Raw genomic sequence first — 15,438 nt, forward strand, 5'->3', positions numbered from 1 at the left:
CATGGAATCAGAGGCCGAGTGGCAACTACGATTGACTGTATGTAATACTCTTGCATGCTATAGTATACCTTACTGATTATATTATTATAGCAAAGGCATCTCAAGCTATACGCAGTCAAGCATTAGATCATGCAAACCCGGATACTTACCTCAAGTACCAATCGAAATTCAAACGCACTGATATCCAAGCGCATTTTTGGAATCTAGAGCCTGACTATGAGTGTCTCGATATAGAGGAAAGCATGGCACATCACCGTGACCCAAATGCTCCCCAGAAGCTTGATGCCGCTGCTGTTGCTGAGTTTGAGAATGATGAGGAGATAAAAGGTCTGTATGCAGAGATTGAGATTCTGACAAAGAAGATTAATGGCAAGCCAAATGAGCAGCAGGACCTTGCAAGCGAACGAGAAAAGTTATACAACAAAGTGGCGAAGAGACGACGCAGCAAGACCAAGGACTTTATTCAAAAGTGGTGGAAATCCTCCTATAATGAATATATTGCAGGAAAGGAATTCACTGAACGTGATTCAACATGTCTGTTTTCAATCTACCGAAAATACATGCCAGAGAGAGACAGGCTGCGAGATAACTTATTCAGCGAAGTGACAATTGACAGCGAGACTGGAAGACAGTGTATGCTAGATATGGTGGCTATCTGCACATCTGAAGAGAGAGTAGCATACTATCCCGGTGAATTACCAATCGACGGAAGATGTCCGGTTTGTTTGAAAGATATGTCAAGGTCTGTTGCAGGTTTCCTATACATATATTTCAATGCTGATTTCTGCAGTTTTGAGATCCAAGGTCGCTCCAAGCATATACTTCAATGCAAAAGGAAATCCCTGAATGCAGCACCATATCAACAGTCTTACAAAAATGGGAAGAGAGCTCATCGTCGCACTGACCGAGCGTTTTTGGAATGGTGCTTTCTGTGTGCCAAGTGGTTCCACACCAAGTCTGAATGGCAGGACCATTGTTGCTTTCATCTAAAGGATCTACAGCCGCGTTGTGGTTTGTTGCGATTCCGTTATACATTGGTTTCACCAGGGCTTTGCCCTTTCTGCTTAGGCAATGAGAGCATGCAGCCCGACTGCAGATTCAAGCAATGGCGCGAAAAGGCTACTCTGATCAATCATATCGACAATGAACACTTATCAAAGATAAACGAGGAAAAGCCTATCGTATGCCCTCATCCATCTTGTGAAGAGAAGGCATATTCTTCTGCTTTGGAACTTCGACGCCATTTTTATAATGTTCACTCGATTGAAGAGCCTCGCCGCAACTGTGTTAGCAGAAAACGAAAGTGGATACTTCAGGATGATATGAAGGAAGAGCCTATTGTCAAAAAGCAATCGCCTAGTCGTGCTGCTCGTGATGATCAAACTGGAACAGTTTGTAAAGTTGGTCCTCAATCAGAACAGGGCTCTTTGAGGTTATAAAAAGACAGTCTAAGAAGCGATTATTATAAAATCCGACCTCTGTTCATGTTTGGTGTGACTTTTTTCTTTTTTAAAAAAGCTATGATGTTCTTCTGATAATCTTTGTCTATCTTGATCTTCTTGAATTCACTCGGAGGAAATTTATAAAAATCTATCCATACTAATCAGTACATATCAATAGAACTTTGTTCTGAAATGTCTCAGAAGGGTGTTAATAAACAGGGCATCATGTAAGTATTTTCGAGCTTCCGGGTGCTCACTTACTGCATTACATGGGGGTAGTTAAGCAAAAGGGATCATGTTCGTTGTAGTCTTTCAGGCAGTTTTGTAAAATCCAGTGTCTCACAGTATAGCAAGTCACAACAGTCATAAATATCAAGAGTATTGATATTCTAAACTAACAAGTAGTTTTCATATAGTGGTTATTGTAAAAATAGCGACATCCCCTACTTCCAGAAGGGTACCTGGCTTAAAACAGGATCTTTTACTGGTCTGATAGTATAAGGAATAAGAAACATTTAGTGGTTCGGCTTTCGCGCAACAGAACTTTTGAAAATAGTTATTAGGTAAAGAAAATGAGCCCGCATTCAAGCCAGCTCCTAGCCAAGGAGATAATGTATAACTTACTGTATCATTGTGATTATTTTACTCTGGTTCTGTTTAGAAAGTTCTTAAACTTTCTCCAACCAGATGCAGCTGTGAGCAAATCCTTTCTTCGGATAGCGCGGTCACTTCATAATCAATTGGCTAAAGTCTAATAGTAGCAGCGGCGGTGTAAAGTATATTATGAGGCAATCTGAGTGGGGGTTCAGAAGAAGAGAAGTCAGGAATAGACTAAGGCAAACACAAGTGGCATTTGAGTGGGTGGTCTGTACTATACTATATTAGGTAAGGTCTTCCTACAATCCCAAACGATAGAGCTACTGGCAATGGTGATCAGATCACACAAACAATATGATTGGTCAAGAAGAGAAAGACTGTGAGTACAGTATAAGAACCCTCCAGCCAGCCATGTTATCGAGAAAGGTCACTCTCGAATCTGTCTTCTACCCCTCATCTTAACTTTCTATGCACTCAATGGGAGTCTCTAGCTTTCGGGTCTGTTATGAGACAGCGGATGAGCTATGTACTCCCACTACTGTGGTTTCGTTGATGGGCAGCCTGGACGTTTGGCGCAGATTCGTAAATATGCGATGGTATTGTAACCGTCATGGCTACGATGTTATTATCCTCTGGGAAATGTCGACACTACAAATAAGAGCGGCACTGGAAGCACCTCAAGCAGTTACAGTGCCAGATGTACTGCAAGCCCCCGGGGCGCTGCAAGCAATACATGCACACGCACTACAAATTCTACAAGCAGAAATGCACGCGTTACAAGCAGAAGCGGAAGTACTGCAAGATCTACAAAAACTGGAAGAACAGCAGGAATCAAAGTCAGTTCGAGCCCAGCAAGCACGACAAAGATTGGAAAAAGCACTACCAGCACACCGCCAGCAAGCAATAAAGGCACGGCAAGCACAAAGGTCACGACGACTACGACAAACAGCACAAGTACGGCAAGCAAACCAGGCACAGCAGGAGGAGCCGGGTATGATAACTCATTTTGATGTGTGGCTCACCGAATCATCAGCTGCTGTTCTCAGGACTTTTTGTGAGGAGAGAAATGACCTGAAAATTGTCTCTCCATTATTTGCTGGCACTGGAAAAATTTATCTTGACTTTATCAGAGACGAGCACTCTCACCCGTTGAGAGCCGAGATGTTAAAATATCTCAAATCTCTTGGTTTCACATTCAAAAAAAGTGACCAAATCGCACGTCCTGATCTGTGGTGTTGAAATGCCCTATGCTGAGATAAAAATGTATTCACTTTATGAACCAGATTGACTTAGGTTGAGTTGCGGTCTTTTGAGGATTTAAATCCTTGTTTTGTCAACTTATTTATTGTTCTAGTGTTTTGTTGTCGATTGTTCTGCCCTCAACGGGTCATGATCAGCTAGTTGTTGGTACGAAATTAATTAGAAAGACCTGCCTATATCCACCGTGTCTTAGCCTGGACTGACAGATATTAAGTTCTCCTGATTTTGCTGCGTTTTGAACTTTTGGACTACTTCACCTTCCAAGAGCAGACTCAACTTCTTCTTAATTCAAGACTGGTCTCTAGGTTTGACATCCTCGGTTTATCTCTGATTTATGTAGAATCCTTGGAGCACATGTGTCGATCATGTGAAGAAGCTTCGGTGTCCATATCTCAATGGTTAATTCAACAGCCTCCTTATCATCTGATCGCATCTAAAAACATGACTTTCAATGAATTCCCTGACCCTTGATCCTTATGATATTTCTCATAAATCAGAATTGCCAGGTCAGTTTCGCCAAGCCTTAGTTACCACTCGAACCACGTTAGGACTGGCTTCTTCCCGCTTGACTTCGGGAGAGTCGAATTGAAATGGCTCGTATCTTGGATGAAGAGTGATTATAGTCTAGCCTTGCAACAAGCTCACGTTCATGAGAGGTACGACAATGTTCGCTTTGACCAGCGAGATTGTGGCTGAGGAATCATTATGGTACCGCAGCGCGATAGCTAACTACCTAAAAGAGGTTAATTATGGTACAAAGTTGAGTCATCGTTATGATGAGCGTTCCTGACTTGAGGAGGTAAATATTATATTATGTCAGCGTACTGGTCTTCCGCATCAGAAATTCACTACAAAGTAGCAAGCATGGTTGTCTTGCACAAGGCGAGATTTCTCATGCTATAAACATGGTCGACAACAGAATCTACAGTAATATATGCCATTGCAACAGGCTGCTCACTCACAGCGCTCGTTCTCATTCGCATAGCCCCTTCGTTTCTGAGCATGTCCGCAAATATTTCATTCCCCAAAACGAAATACTTAACATACCCATACTCATTGGGTCGTCACAAGCCGCAATATTCCCGGTTCCCTTGCACGATGCCTTCTAAGATACACACGTGGAGCGTATTGAGGTTTTCCAGTCACAGATCCTTCCGAAACCCAATAGGAATTCTCAGATGAAGTTACTGCTCACAAATGGGGCTATCAGGTCCTCCATAGAAGTGTCTGCTTGATGAGCAGCAGTGGTTTTCAACCCAAGAACGCGACACGGTCCATTTGAAAACTTCAGATCCTTTGCAAGCTTGTCTATCGGTACAGCAATGATCTGTTTACCCCTGTGTGGTATAGTAACTGGCCTGCATGTAATTTTTCCCAGGTTCTGATACAGAAAAGTGCTGACTACCCATTCCGGGCTAAGACTCAAGGTTGTAAGCATCTCCGAAGATACTTTCTGAAAGGTAACACCGAAGCAAAATCTGCAGCTAACTGCAATCATGACAGACTTAGGTTCACAGCGGTCGATAGAACCTTTGCCGTTGGACATATATGGAAGGTCGGCTACCGCGTCGCATTGGATAAATAAGACGTTTGCGCATGAGACACACCAAGCGAAAATATGATGAGATGAAGGATCAATCAAGTTTTTAAATTGGAGTCTGGGCTGGAGTATAGGTGTAGGCAAGCATGGTACATTGGGGGTAATCACTGGTGGCTGCGGGATATTGGGATTGGCTTCCCAGTCCTCGGTTTGTTGCTTCATCTGTACCAGCGGGTCTCACTTTGTTGAGGTTAGATATCAAAGCTGTTGCGTCTTTGTATCTACGCAGGTGATCCAGGTTTAAGTATTAGAGATTTAGCATTCGCGCAAAAAGTGCGGAAGGGGCAGAAATGTTGTGAAAAAGACTAAGAATGATATGGCTTGAATATAGTCAAGCTCACTCTCGAATAGTCTTTATATTCATGCCAACAAACATGCCATTTCATTTGCTTTGCTGTGATTTTATCTTCAGATGCCTTTATTAGGCGGGGCTCACATTCCTCGATAGGCAACAGGCAGTATTTCCATTACAGCCTTATCAAGAAAAAATGGTACAGAATAATGTTGTTAGAAGTTTAGCGTTTGAGGGACAAGCTCAGTGAATTCTGAAACTATTTCTGAACCTAATATGTCTACTCAAAGAATGGATTTTTTTTGGTTCTGGTTTGGTACAAATATGAACCATTATCCACTTCTCACTTCTGGAATGAGCTCGGGAAGAACAAAATTCCGCATGCATTTGCATTCCATGATTCTTCTAGCATCACATTCAACATAACAAATATAGCAAAATCACTTCATTCCATGCTTGACACATGGGAAATCATGTCTCGAAATCTGGACACAGTCATGAGTACGCTCTGGTCATTGTCTTCCATGTATATCATTCTGTCTTGATTTGCCTTGTTCGAAATCCCGGCCACGCAAATTCCATCTTGGCTAACGCTCAGACTAGTTTTCCAAATTGAGATTGTTCCTAAGGACCCAGTCTACTGATAAGATACGTTCTCGGATATTATTCTTGACTCAGCACATTGCAGATTAGTTACAGATTGTCCACGTTATAGGTCAAACTTTAGAGGGGATTGATGATTCTTTGGGGTTCAAAGCAAATTTCTGAAAGAATCAAAAGATCTGAAGCATCGGAATTTATAGCATATGGTATAAAGGATTCTCTGAACTCAGTAACGATAATTCAGGGTCCCTTAAACAAATGGTCTCACTTGCTTCCCATGGTCATGGTGGCACTATTTCATGTCTAGGAGACCATTAATCTGTGATGCGCTTTAGCCTAGCTGTATCACTGCTTGTAGCGTGGCTGACCAGAGACCCCCACTAGTCCAAATGCGTCGTCAGCATAACGCAAATGAAATCAAACATTAACTACAATGGTATCAACAACTAAGGTAAACAAGGTCCCACTTATCTGTATTCTAACGTAGTATTAAACCCTTAAAAAGAAGGTATTTACATTTTCAATCTCTCGCCAACCAAATACTTAAACACAAACTGAGACTAAGCTTCTAAGAAGTATTAAATTGATTATTCAGTCAGTCCCCGGAAATCATAGAATAATATCCTTCTTAACAGTGTTGCTGATCACCGCAGAAATTGTTATGATCTATTCGATTCAATAAGAAAGCGCCCTTAAACATTAATACTCGTCAGAATGAGGTTGGCAGATATCAAGAGCCCGAAAGAGATATAAATGAGAAAAACACGTCATGATATGATTGAATTTCATCAGCCACCTAGTCAGTCGTAGCGTAACTTCCTGAATCCGCTTTTTATAGTGATGTGACTAAGTTAATATGCATGACGTCTTAGATCTGCTGCAGCGATGCAAGTCGAGGGCCACCGGTGGCCTCTGTTGTACATCTTGTGCGGTCACACAATTTCTTTTCCCGTTTCAATCTCCCTATGAAGTGACCTTGTGATGAGTGGGCGAATTACTGACATTAACAGACTTCTAAACCTTGAGTAAGCGTGCTTCCAGTGCTACAGGAGTTCTGCTTATTCACGTAGATTCATCCGGTAGTACTCTTCTCAGACAAGTCTGTCAATGTTTTGGTAATCGTTCTCGTTCAAACAGCTCGTCAAAGAGGGGTGATTCACGCCAAGATCATTGTAGCATGTTATAAAATCATGGCATACAGCCAGATATGTCATCAATTGTATTTAATCGTTGCAGGGCTATTGCTCGAAATATAAGTTGTAAAGCCCGGATGACATTGCTTCAAATGATCTAGCATGGCTCCATCAGAATCAAAACTTCGGTGGTTGCTCGTAGATCGTGTGCATTCGAAACAATACCAAATATGACCATGATTGTCCATGATTCCTGGTCGACCAGGCCTTCTGATGAAATAGGCGTAGTGGCGCTTGCGTATATGCTCGATAAGGTCGGCTTCACTCTTGAAGACACTACCATGTTCTGTGCAAGTGAAGACACTCATGTTCAAATGTACGTCTGAGCTTTCGATAAGATGTTTCAATACATTAACCTAAGTTATTTTTGTCTAACATGATGAGTAGAACATTTTGACGGGTTCTAACGGAGATCTCGTCACATGACGTTGATAAGGCGTCATCAAAGACTAATCGACGGCACTTCTAAGAAAAGTAGAATATTGCTGTTCTCACTAGTTTTGACTTCAAAGGCGTGGGAGAAAGAGGTACTCCACCACTCTTCGCTCCGCATCATTTTTCATAATAAATTATGAGAACAAAGAAGGTTTAATCTACCAATGTAGCATTGAGGGTCATTCTTCATAATAGAAGTTTTCGTTTGTCGCAAGAGGGGTACCATTTTTTCAACTTCGTTCTTCAGGTTCCGAAATACGTAAAGGTGATGTAATAATGTCCTCTCTCGCGTTTATATCTATCGAGGCTGAACATTCTGACAGAGTCCATAATGAAATGTACACCTCATGTATTCTGATTTATTGTAACAAGTCTGGTCTATGTGCTCGCCAGAGACGTTGGAGAAGTTTCACAAATTTCTTAACACCGAGGAGGCGACCCAAATCTGCAGCCAGTTCCACACCGATATATGGCAGTCTGGATGTCAGGTTATGTGGAGCGGTGAGCCCCGCAACTTGGTACAGAGCTGGGCAGATCAACATAGAATGCTGACGTTGACCACAGCTATGGGACCGCTGATGGTTCATTGTGAAGAACAGTGTTTATGGTCTCGAAAGTCAAGCCAAGCCTGGAGTCGGTACATGAAGGGCGCATCTGCTATATATGCCTATCATATTGCTCAGGACGGGGGACAAGTCATCGTCTTAACACCGCCACCTCCCGAGCGATCTAATCCTTTCGGAGGATCCAACTACCAGATTGTGGAAGAGCCAATTCTAAAAGGAAAGTTAGGGCCAAAGGTCTCAGACATTGAAGCATTGCATCCGACCATACCCGGCGCCGAAGAATTTCACTACCAGATATGGCCGAACGACGAGACACCCTCTTGGCATGAACACTTTGGATATCCTCGTCCAGCTACTAACTGGCGGCATGCTGTCAAAAACCGAGCATTACTATGAGTTCGATAAGTGGAACAAATACGAGACTGTGGTGACTCTGTCTTCGGGCGAGATCTATACTTCGACCGAGCGACCGAGCTGGACAGTTATGTCCTTTCGCATCATGGTACGACGAGTTGAGGTTTCAAAAATAATCCATTCATAGCTAGTCAAGCCTGTATTACAGAAGAGAATTCAAAATATCCAGCAGCACAGCTTGGGTATGAGGATTGTTGATTTGATTCATGATTCAACGAGGGAGTTGAAGACCTTGATCTGTCATATAACCAATACTGAAAATTGTACGAAAAGAGTTCAGAGGTGTAGGAACAAGTGATCCAAAGAATGAACTTACCCCGCTTAGCAGACAAACGGTATCGTATTATAATGAATATTTTCTGCCATCTTGGGTAATTAGTATCGATTAGAGCGTATGGTACGACTGACTCACCCTAGCAACATAGCAACAAATGGATTATTCTTGAAACCTGATAATTCAGATTCCTGGCATTTTCGAGCTCTAAATAACTTGAACTGGCTCAAGTACAATTACGTACGCCGAGAAATTCCATCATAAATTATGACTTCATCATTTTTTGCCCTTTGCATCATTTTTAAGTTGGAGTTGTCGAAAATTTCCATGAGAGCATACTTCGCCTAGGTCTCATATGGACTTGTGCTTATGCCACGGGGTTAGGGAAGTAATTCTGGAGAGTGGTGGGTAGGCATGACATATGCAAGGCACTGTACAAAGTGTTCTTGACCACAACCCACAGGTCTCGAGGTCGCGACAAGTGAGTATCGATTCCATGAAGTATTGGTCAGTCTATGCTGCTGAGTTTATGGAGAGTTATTACGCCATCGGACTATTCTCATAGGTGGACATGGTAACAAAGCCAGCGCCGGCAACATTCTCGGTCACTGTATATCTGCACTACAGGTGATCACAGACACATGAGACGGATCAGGCCAGTATATCATCCAAGCTATCACTATTCAGCCGGTGGAAGAAGTTTTGGGAACTCTGGTGAGGCCTAAATGGGTTCCAGGGATCTTTGAAATGAGGCGGCCGACCGGCTGGCCAAGGACGCAGTGGACATGGCAAAGATACACTCCTTCAAACGTCTCCTCTCACGGGAGATAGGATATTTACACATGGGAATCTACCGATAGTGGGAACAAGAATGAAAGACCGCAAAAGGTGGAGGTATCTGCGAAAGATTGAGCGAGACCTGCAGCAGGTCTCGGTAGGTAAGGTACGCTAAAAGATGTCCCGCCAGACCGCGGCGTCCTCGGGCTGGTTCTGGATTTCGAAGTCGCGCGCCACGAGAGCAGCAAAGTGAAAATCCAGTCACCGACTAACACAGGCCTTGACGAGGCTATAACTCTGTCAGGAAAGTAATAGTTCATGTTAGATAGGTATATAAAAAGCAAGATAGTGAATCCATGCATATCGTTCAAAGCGATGGGCCAACGTATGAAATATCATCATCATCCCTATATGACCCTTCAAACACATGTCTCAGTCCATCGACATTATAGTAAGTGAGATGGAGTTTCGATATTCAAGACCCCCCTCCTGCTTGGCGGTATAAGACTAGGGAAGACCAGGATTTGTCCAAAGCCGGTGACATGTGAACGTAGGCGTATTATGGCATTCCGTAGTTCCGTTCATAGAATTGTATGTTTGAACGAAGATTTGGCATGATGAATCATTCCTCGAGAGTTGATCTTTATCCGCATACCATGTATCGAAGTTTCGTGTTATAGAGATATCGAGTTGCTCTTTTTCATGAAGAACACGTGAGAGCCTGAAACTGCGAGATACAAAAGCATTCGATATATTCCGTCCGTAGGTAGAATTGGCAAAGTTTGTGAAAGCTGTATTACCCTGGCAATGGGGTTCAGTCCAAGCCTGCAGCTCTAGGGGGCCGGAGAGATAATTCTTCATGGCAACAAACATAAGCATAGGAACAGCATCGAGATATACCAAAACAGTTATATACAACAATTCATAGCATACTCACAAGCGAATCGTCTACTTCGCTGACATCGGCTTTAACCATAACCATAGCACCGAGTGTGATGGTTGCGATAGTTAGAAACTGCATATCCAACAAGTAGGGGTCTCCACAAAGATACTTGAGTAAGTATCTTGCACAAAAGTCAGACCTGAGTGCTCCTTATAAGCACAGCAAAGAACGAATTACTTCTCATTCACTAGCTTCAATTTCCAAATGAGCTGCGAGCCGAAAAGAGAACGGCAACCCCGAACTGATTTTACACAGTGACAGGCTCTGTCCACCGAAGATTCTCTAGCCTGATAGACTTTAAGATGAGCATCACTGCTAGCACCGAGAGATTGGCTTGCAGACATCGACCGCATGGAATTACAACAAAACGAATGCATAATAAATGACCTATAGATGCTCTGAATATCGCTTGTACATTACATAGTAGCCAAAGATTATCACAGAAAGTTTCCTCGATACACAATTCAACATTTTTAGGGCTTCTAAAAAATACGAGCTAATAGTGAAATCCCCCTTCCCCGAAACCTCTTCAAATAGGAGGTTTAAGAAGAGGTTTCAAGAAAGCTAAGACTAAGAAAAGTCGAAGACTGTTTTGTAACTTATCAGGAACAATTTAACAAGATTTATCTCAAGTATGAACTCGGTGAAACTCTGCTATCATCTCTCGATCATGCTCCTGCCTTATCTTAAGAAGCTTTCCAAACCTGTAGATAATGAATAAACCCAGTGAAACCGAGACAGTGAGGGCGGTAACTATCGTTGCCATAAGAGCCATGATAGACCAGCTACCTCCCTGGGCCGTATAAACATTGATTAAGGTCGCAATCAAACCAGACGCGGCATTTAAAAGAGTGGGTCTAGTTCTGATGTAAGTCGCAAGGCTTCGCAAATTGAGTGATCTCACAGTACATAAAGAGTCGGTTAAGAAGCCAGATATAATTGTTTCTTCTCTCCCACGCAAGCCATGTCATAACAAAAGCTCCCGAGACAAGGAAAAATCCGGCGATAGCGAGCAAGGGAGGATTCTGGATCGTACTGAGAATCTTTTGACCTGTGGCGGTTGCCTTCAAGCTATCTTCCAGTATTTGAGAGTCCTGAAGAGAAGTAAAAGTTCCTGGTAAAACGAGGTACCCTGCTAGAAGCATCCAGTTGGCACCATCGGCAAGAATACTATAGAACCATGGGATAGAATCGAGTTCAAGAAGCATTTCCATATACCGTGTCTCGATGGTATGTGCAGTATCATTTTGTCGCAAGGAATATCCGTTGCTTGAGGTTGTTGGTGTTTGTGAAAGTTCCATTCTTGTCTGAGAAATATGTGTTGACGGCGAAAATGAAACGGGACCATTGAAGTCTTTTATATAACAGCCCTGGAGACCTGTGAGAGAAAAGTAGGCGAGGCTGCCAAGAATCACTTAATCACAAGGTAGATTAGGGAAAGATTCTTAGATGAGTATACTAGCCAAATTGAGGACATGAAGTGTATGGACGCTTTGATTCAAATATAACTCCAGTAATCCATTGGATTCAAATACCCTTCAATTGTGGATTTTTGATTTCATACTTCTCGTATTCTATAAAACCCGTATCAGTTGTACATATAGCGGTATTTACGTGTTATTGGTTGCTGGAACTTGTACCTACCCACTTTAGTCAATATCTCCAGCCTCCATATAATTCATCTATAACAGATCTACCTAGAGTCTAGTTCCTGCTTTCGTTCCAAAGCAACCTTATATAAAATATGGATAGGACGAAGGCACCACGAAACTGCTGACACCTGTAAAAAGGGGTGCTTCATTGCATGGTTAGACAAATGAAATAGTTAGACAAATGAAACTGGGTTATCAGAACAGATACTCACCTGAAGAAGCTCATCTGCAGTTACTGTAGCCGGAGCTCCAGCAAAGTCTTCCGCAAGAAGTCCAATTGTACCATGGACGCTGGTGGTCTCCTCATCATCGAGTAGGCATCGAGCTAAACGACACACAGCCTGAACATCTCGCGCTTTCTCCAGTGAGCTCGGCTTCTGAAACAGCCGTTTGCCTATCCCAGCTGCAATTTTTAGTCTTTGTTGGGAGAGAGTCGGATTAAGAATTCTTACTGATTTTGACTTCTCCCATATTTGTGACAAGGATTTTTGATGGTGACAAGCCACCATAGTGTATGTCTAACTCTTTATGTATATAGCGTAGGCCAAGAAGAACCTGAAGTATGTTAATGGCTGATGATCATTCAGGGAACAGGTAGCTAGACTTACTGCTTTGCATATCACGGCGACCTCTACCTCACTCAAACGAAAGACAGGTGACAGATGAAGAATCTCGGCCAAGGTCAAACCCCACTGGTCATATATGAAGTAAGCACTTCCTTTCAGAAAGAATACCTCCCGAATTTTCAATAAGCTTGGGTGTGAAGACTGCCTCAAGCGCTGTACAGGAATTTCCTTCTCTTCCAACTTGCACTGGCTGACAAACCCCACAGGAATGCCTTCGCGAAACTCAATCGCATCAATCTCATTCCAAGACGGGTTCAAACCGACAAATATTCGGCTTATTTGATCATAGGGAGAGCCGTAATGAACAAATTCGTTTTCTGTCTGCGACTGAACAAATGGAAAGGCTAAATGAGGATGAGGAATACGCCGATTGACGGGCAATTCAATGGGGCTTTGTAAGTTTGTGACGGGTGCCATTAGGATAGTAAAAGTAATCCAGTTTTGGGGTTGAATACTGTATTGAAATATCAATTCATTGTGTAAAGAAATCTTCCTTGGAAAAATCTTGTCTCAAGTCGAATATCCGTGGTCATTATGTATCACACCTTGCTCCAAAGTCCAAGTACGGTTTCCATGCGTTTAGACTTACTCATCGCTATTGCGTGTTCCCAAACTTTCCGCTATTCTCGTTATTTGCGAGCCGAAAAGGGTGCGGCAAGTGGGGCGTATCACTTTTCCGCAATCAGCACACATCCGATCGCACGGGTACTGCGCACGGGTTGCGGCTCGAAAAATACGGGGTGGCAACGTAAAAAGACACGGTACGCAGGAAATTCGACTTCTGGCCCATAACCCAGACACTGGGCTCGATGAGATCATAAAAACTTATAGATTTTTAAATTCCATGTGCAGATCAACAAGAATCTCGGAGTTTCGAATCTTTTACTTCTCTATTATCTTGAAATTCCCACCTCGAATCGACTGAAGATGACCACGACGAAAAAGAAATCGTATCGTGAAACGGTTTTACCTGAGGATCTAAGGAATATTACTGGCCACCAGAGTACAAGTCGAAAACTTGATACAAGGGAGCATACAAAATACCTCAAAGGGCATCTTGGTAGCTCTCATCGCTTTGGTATCCCGATCCACCCCCATAGGAGATGCGATTCTACGGATGTGAAAGAAGAAACAGATACAAAAATCAAGTACCACAAGTCATATTATGTTGACCAAGCGGGTTCCGGTGTTATAGCACTGAGAGATGTTGGCGAATTTCCGACATTCTTGGTAAAGCAGCGTCGGATACCAGAGGCATGGACATTTCGCAAAGCCTGTCATGACAATCTGGTATCATTGCTGGACTTCTACACCGAATCGAACTCAATCTTTTTAGCCTATGAGTACATACATTTAGCAATCTCCCTCGACTGTCTGGCAGGTATTGTTGACATGAGCGAAGCAGATATTGCCACAGTCTGCAGAGAAATTCTGAATGGCCTTGTCTATATTCATTCTGAGCTCAGGATATCTCATGGCTCAATTGACTGTAGCAATATCTTGCTTAATGAAAAGGGGGAGGTGAAACTAGGTAAGGATTCATCCTTCCTCGAAATCAGACAACTAATAAATCATTAGCAAACATCGGAGATAGTATGATCCATGAAAATGCACTAAGTGACTGGAAAGAGGATATAGCGGCTATTGGCTTTATTGTGATTTGCATGAACAATAGTACATCATTGATATCAGGAGCTGCTCTTGAGGACACTACACTTTCTGGGTCAGCTCTCAAATTTGTTGGAAACACGAAAGAAAAAACTGCGAAGGAACTTTTGGATGTAAGACAAAAGCATGTTTTACACTCTGGTGTAATAAAGACGAGCTGACACTGGGCCTACACAGGATGAATTTCTATGTTTAGCAAACCCAGGCGGTTCATGGAGCCTAAAACGACATTATTTCGATGTACTCCCGTTAAGTATCAGGTTTGGAAAGCGAGCTCGGGAAAAGTCATGAGTCACTTGTGGTTTTGAGCCACAAAGCCATTAATAGGTTTAAGATAAATATTTTAAAGCATCTGTGCTTGAGCTTCTGTTAATTTGGTTGTTATAAAGATTATGATTGATATAGTTGTCTTAGCTGTCACTTTTGTGCATCATGAAGACTTTAGAGAAGTGATCAATTAAGCAGAAGGGAGTAACTGTGGAGTAGGGATCGACTTCAGAGTAAGGCCGAGTTGTAGAGAAGAAATTACTTAAATAGTAGAAACCGACTACAAAGTAGGGATCAACTACAGAGTAGGGACTGACTACAGAAGAGGAACAAACTGTAGAGTAGGAACCAGCTGCAGAGTAGAGACCAACTGTAGAATAGAGACTGACTATAGGGTAGGGACCAACTGTAGAGTAGGAACTAGCTGCAGAGTAGAGACCGACTGTAGAGTAGAGACCAACTGTAGAGTAGGGACCAACTGTAGGGTAAAGATCAACTGCAGAGTAGAGACCGACTACAGGGTAGGAACAAACTGTAGAGTAGGGACTAACTATAGAGTAGGGACTGGCTACAGGGTAGGAACCAACTGTAAAGTAGGGACCGACTGTAGAGTAGAAACCGACTGTAGAGTAGAGACCGACTCTAGAATAGAGACCGACTACAGGGTAGGGACCAACTGTAGAGTAGGGACTAACTGTAGGGTAAAGATCAACTGTAGAGTAGGGATCGATTGTAGGGTAGGAACTAACTGTAGAGTAGGGACTAACTATAGAGTAGGGACTGGCTACAGGGTAGGAACCAACTGTAGAGTAGGGACCGACTGTAGAGT

The 15,438-nt window shown here is 42.7% G+C and overlaps 6 protein-coding genes across 6 annotated transcripts; 3 read left to right on the top strand and 3 right to left on the bottom strand.

The window, feature by feature from the left end:
- Positions 1-1,634: 1,634 nt before the first annotated feature.
- Positions 1,635-3,192, top strand: BO82DRAFT_365727 (uncharacterized protein; the record flags this gene model as incomplete). Its single annotated transcript, XM_025637013.1, has 6 exons — positions 1,635-1,669; positions 1,859-1,937; positions 2,104-2,137; positions 2,328-2,418; positions 2,531-3,030; positions 3,170-3,192. 6 exons carry the CDS (start codon positions 1,635-1,637, stop codon positions 3,190-3,192), a joined length of 762 nt encoding a protein of 253 aa, XP_025490772.1.
- A 1,073-nt stretch (positions 3,193-4,265) lies between these two features.
- BO82DRAFT_355297 (uncharacterized protein) lies at positions 4,266-5,082 on the bottom strand. Its single transcript, XM_025635409.1, has one exon. It carries the CDS (start codon positions 5,059-5,061, stop codon positions 4,474-4,476), a length of 588 nt encoding a protein of 195 aa, XP_025490773.1. The 5' UTR covers positions 5,062-5,082; the 3' UTR covers positions 4,266-4,473.
- Positions 5,083-7,491: 2,409 nt separating this feature from the next.
- Positions 7,492-8,822, top strand: BO82DRAFT_312483 (uncharacterized protein). Its single transcript, XM_025632440.1, has 2 exons — positions 7,492-7,692; positions 7,746-8,822. The coding sequence occupies exon 2, from the start codon at positions 7,803-7,805 to the stop codon at positions 8,382-8,384; it is 582 nt and encodes a 193-aa protein (XP_025490774.1). The 5' UTR covers positions 7,492-7,692; positions 7,746-7,802; the 3' UTR covers positions 8,385-8,822.
- Positions 8,823-11,024: 2,202 nt separating this feature from the next.
- On the bottom strand, positions 11,025-11,734 carry BO82DRAFT_384260 (uncharacterized protein; the record flags this gene model as incomplete). Its single annotated transcript, XM_025638085.1, has 2 exons — positions 11,306-11,734; positions 11,025-11,253 (listed from the first exon to the last, which is right to left on the bottom strand). The coding sequence occupies exons 1-2, from the start codon at positions 11,695-11,697 to the stop codon at positions 11,025-11,027; spliced, it is 621 nt and encodes a 206-aa protein (XP_025490775.1). The 5' UTR covers positions 11,698-11,734.
- Positions 11,735-12,067: 333 nt separating this feature from the next.
- On the bottom strand, positions 12,068-13,143 carry BO82DRAFT_384261 (uncharacterized protein). Its single transcript, XM_025638086.1, has 4 exons — positions 12,657-13,143; positions 12,501-12,603; positions 12,261-12,451; positions 12,068-12,191 (listed from the first exon to the last, which is right to left on the bottom strand). Exons 1-4 carry the CDS (start codon positions 13,089-13,091, stop codon positions 12,090-12,092), a joined length of 831 nt encoding a protein of 276 aa, XP_025490776.1. The 5' UTR covers positions 13,092-13,143; the 3' UTR covers positions 12,068-12,089.
- A 402-nt stretch (positions 13,144-13,545) lies between these two features.
- BO82DRAFT_312491 (uncharacterized protein) lies at positions 13,546-14,705 on the top strand. The gene is made up of 3 exons (XM_025632441.1): positions 13,546-14,205; positions 14,253-14,455; positions 14,520-14,705. The coding sequence occupies exons 1-3, from the start codon at positions 13,602-13,604 to the stop codon at positions 14,631-14,633; spliced, it is 921 nt and encodes a 306-aa protein (XP_025490777.1). The 5' UTR covers positions 13,546-13,601; the 3' UTR covers positions 14,634-14,705.
- Positions 14,706-15,438: the final 733 nt, after the last annotated feature.

This window comes from Aspergillus uvarum (genome assembly GCF_003184745.1).
Source record: "Aspergillus uvarum CBS 121591 unplaced genomic scaffold BO82scaffold_35, whole genome shotgun sequence".
NCBI classification, from domain to species: domain Eukaryota; kingdom Fungi; phylum Ascomycota; class Eurotiomycetes; order Eurotiales; family Aspergillaceae; genus Aspergillus; species Aspergillus uvarum.

Coding starts and splice junctions, on each gene's coding strand:
- BO82DRAFT_312483 (XM_025632440.1), top strand. CDS start 7,803: ATGTGCTCGCCAGAGACGTTGGAGAAGTTTCACAAATTTCTTAACACC.
- BO82DRAFT_355297 (XM_025635409.1), bottom strand. CDS start 5,061: ATGAAGCAACAAACCGAGGACTGGGAAGCCAATCCCAATATCCCGCAG.
- BO82DRAFT_384261 (XM_025638086.1), bottom strand. CDS start 13,091: ATGGCACCCGTCACAAACTTACAAAGCCCCATTGAATTGCCCGTCAAT. Junction 12,604..12,656: donor TCGCCGTGATATGCAAAGCA/GTAAGTCTAGCT, acceptor AACATACTTCAG/GTTCTTCTTGGCCTACGCTA. Junction 12,452..12,500: donor TATGGGAGAAGTCAAAATCA/GTAAGAATTCTT, acceptor TAAAAATTGCAG/CTGGGATAGGCAAACGGCTG.
- BO82DRAFT_312491 (XM_025632441.1), top strand. CDS start 13,602: ATGACCACGACGAAAAAGAAATCGTATCGTGAAACGGTTTTACCTGAG. Junction 14,206..14,252: donor AAAGGGGGAGGTGAAACTAG/GTAAGGATTCAT, acceptor ATAAATCATTAG/CAAACATCGGAGATAGTATG. Junction 14,456..14,519: donor CTGCGAAGGAACTTTTGGAT/GTAAGACAAAAG, acceptor GGGCCTACACAG/GATGAATTTCTATGTTTAGC.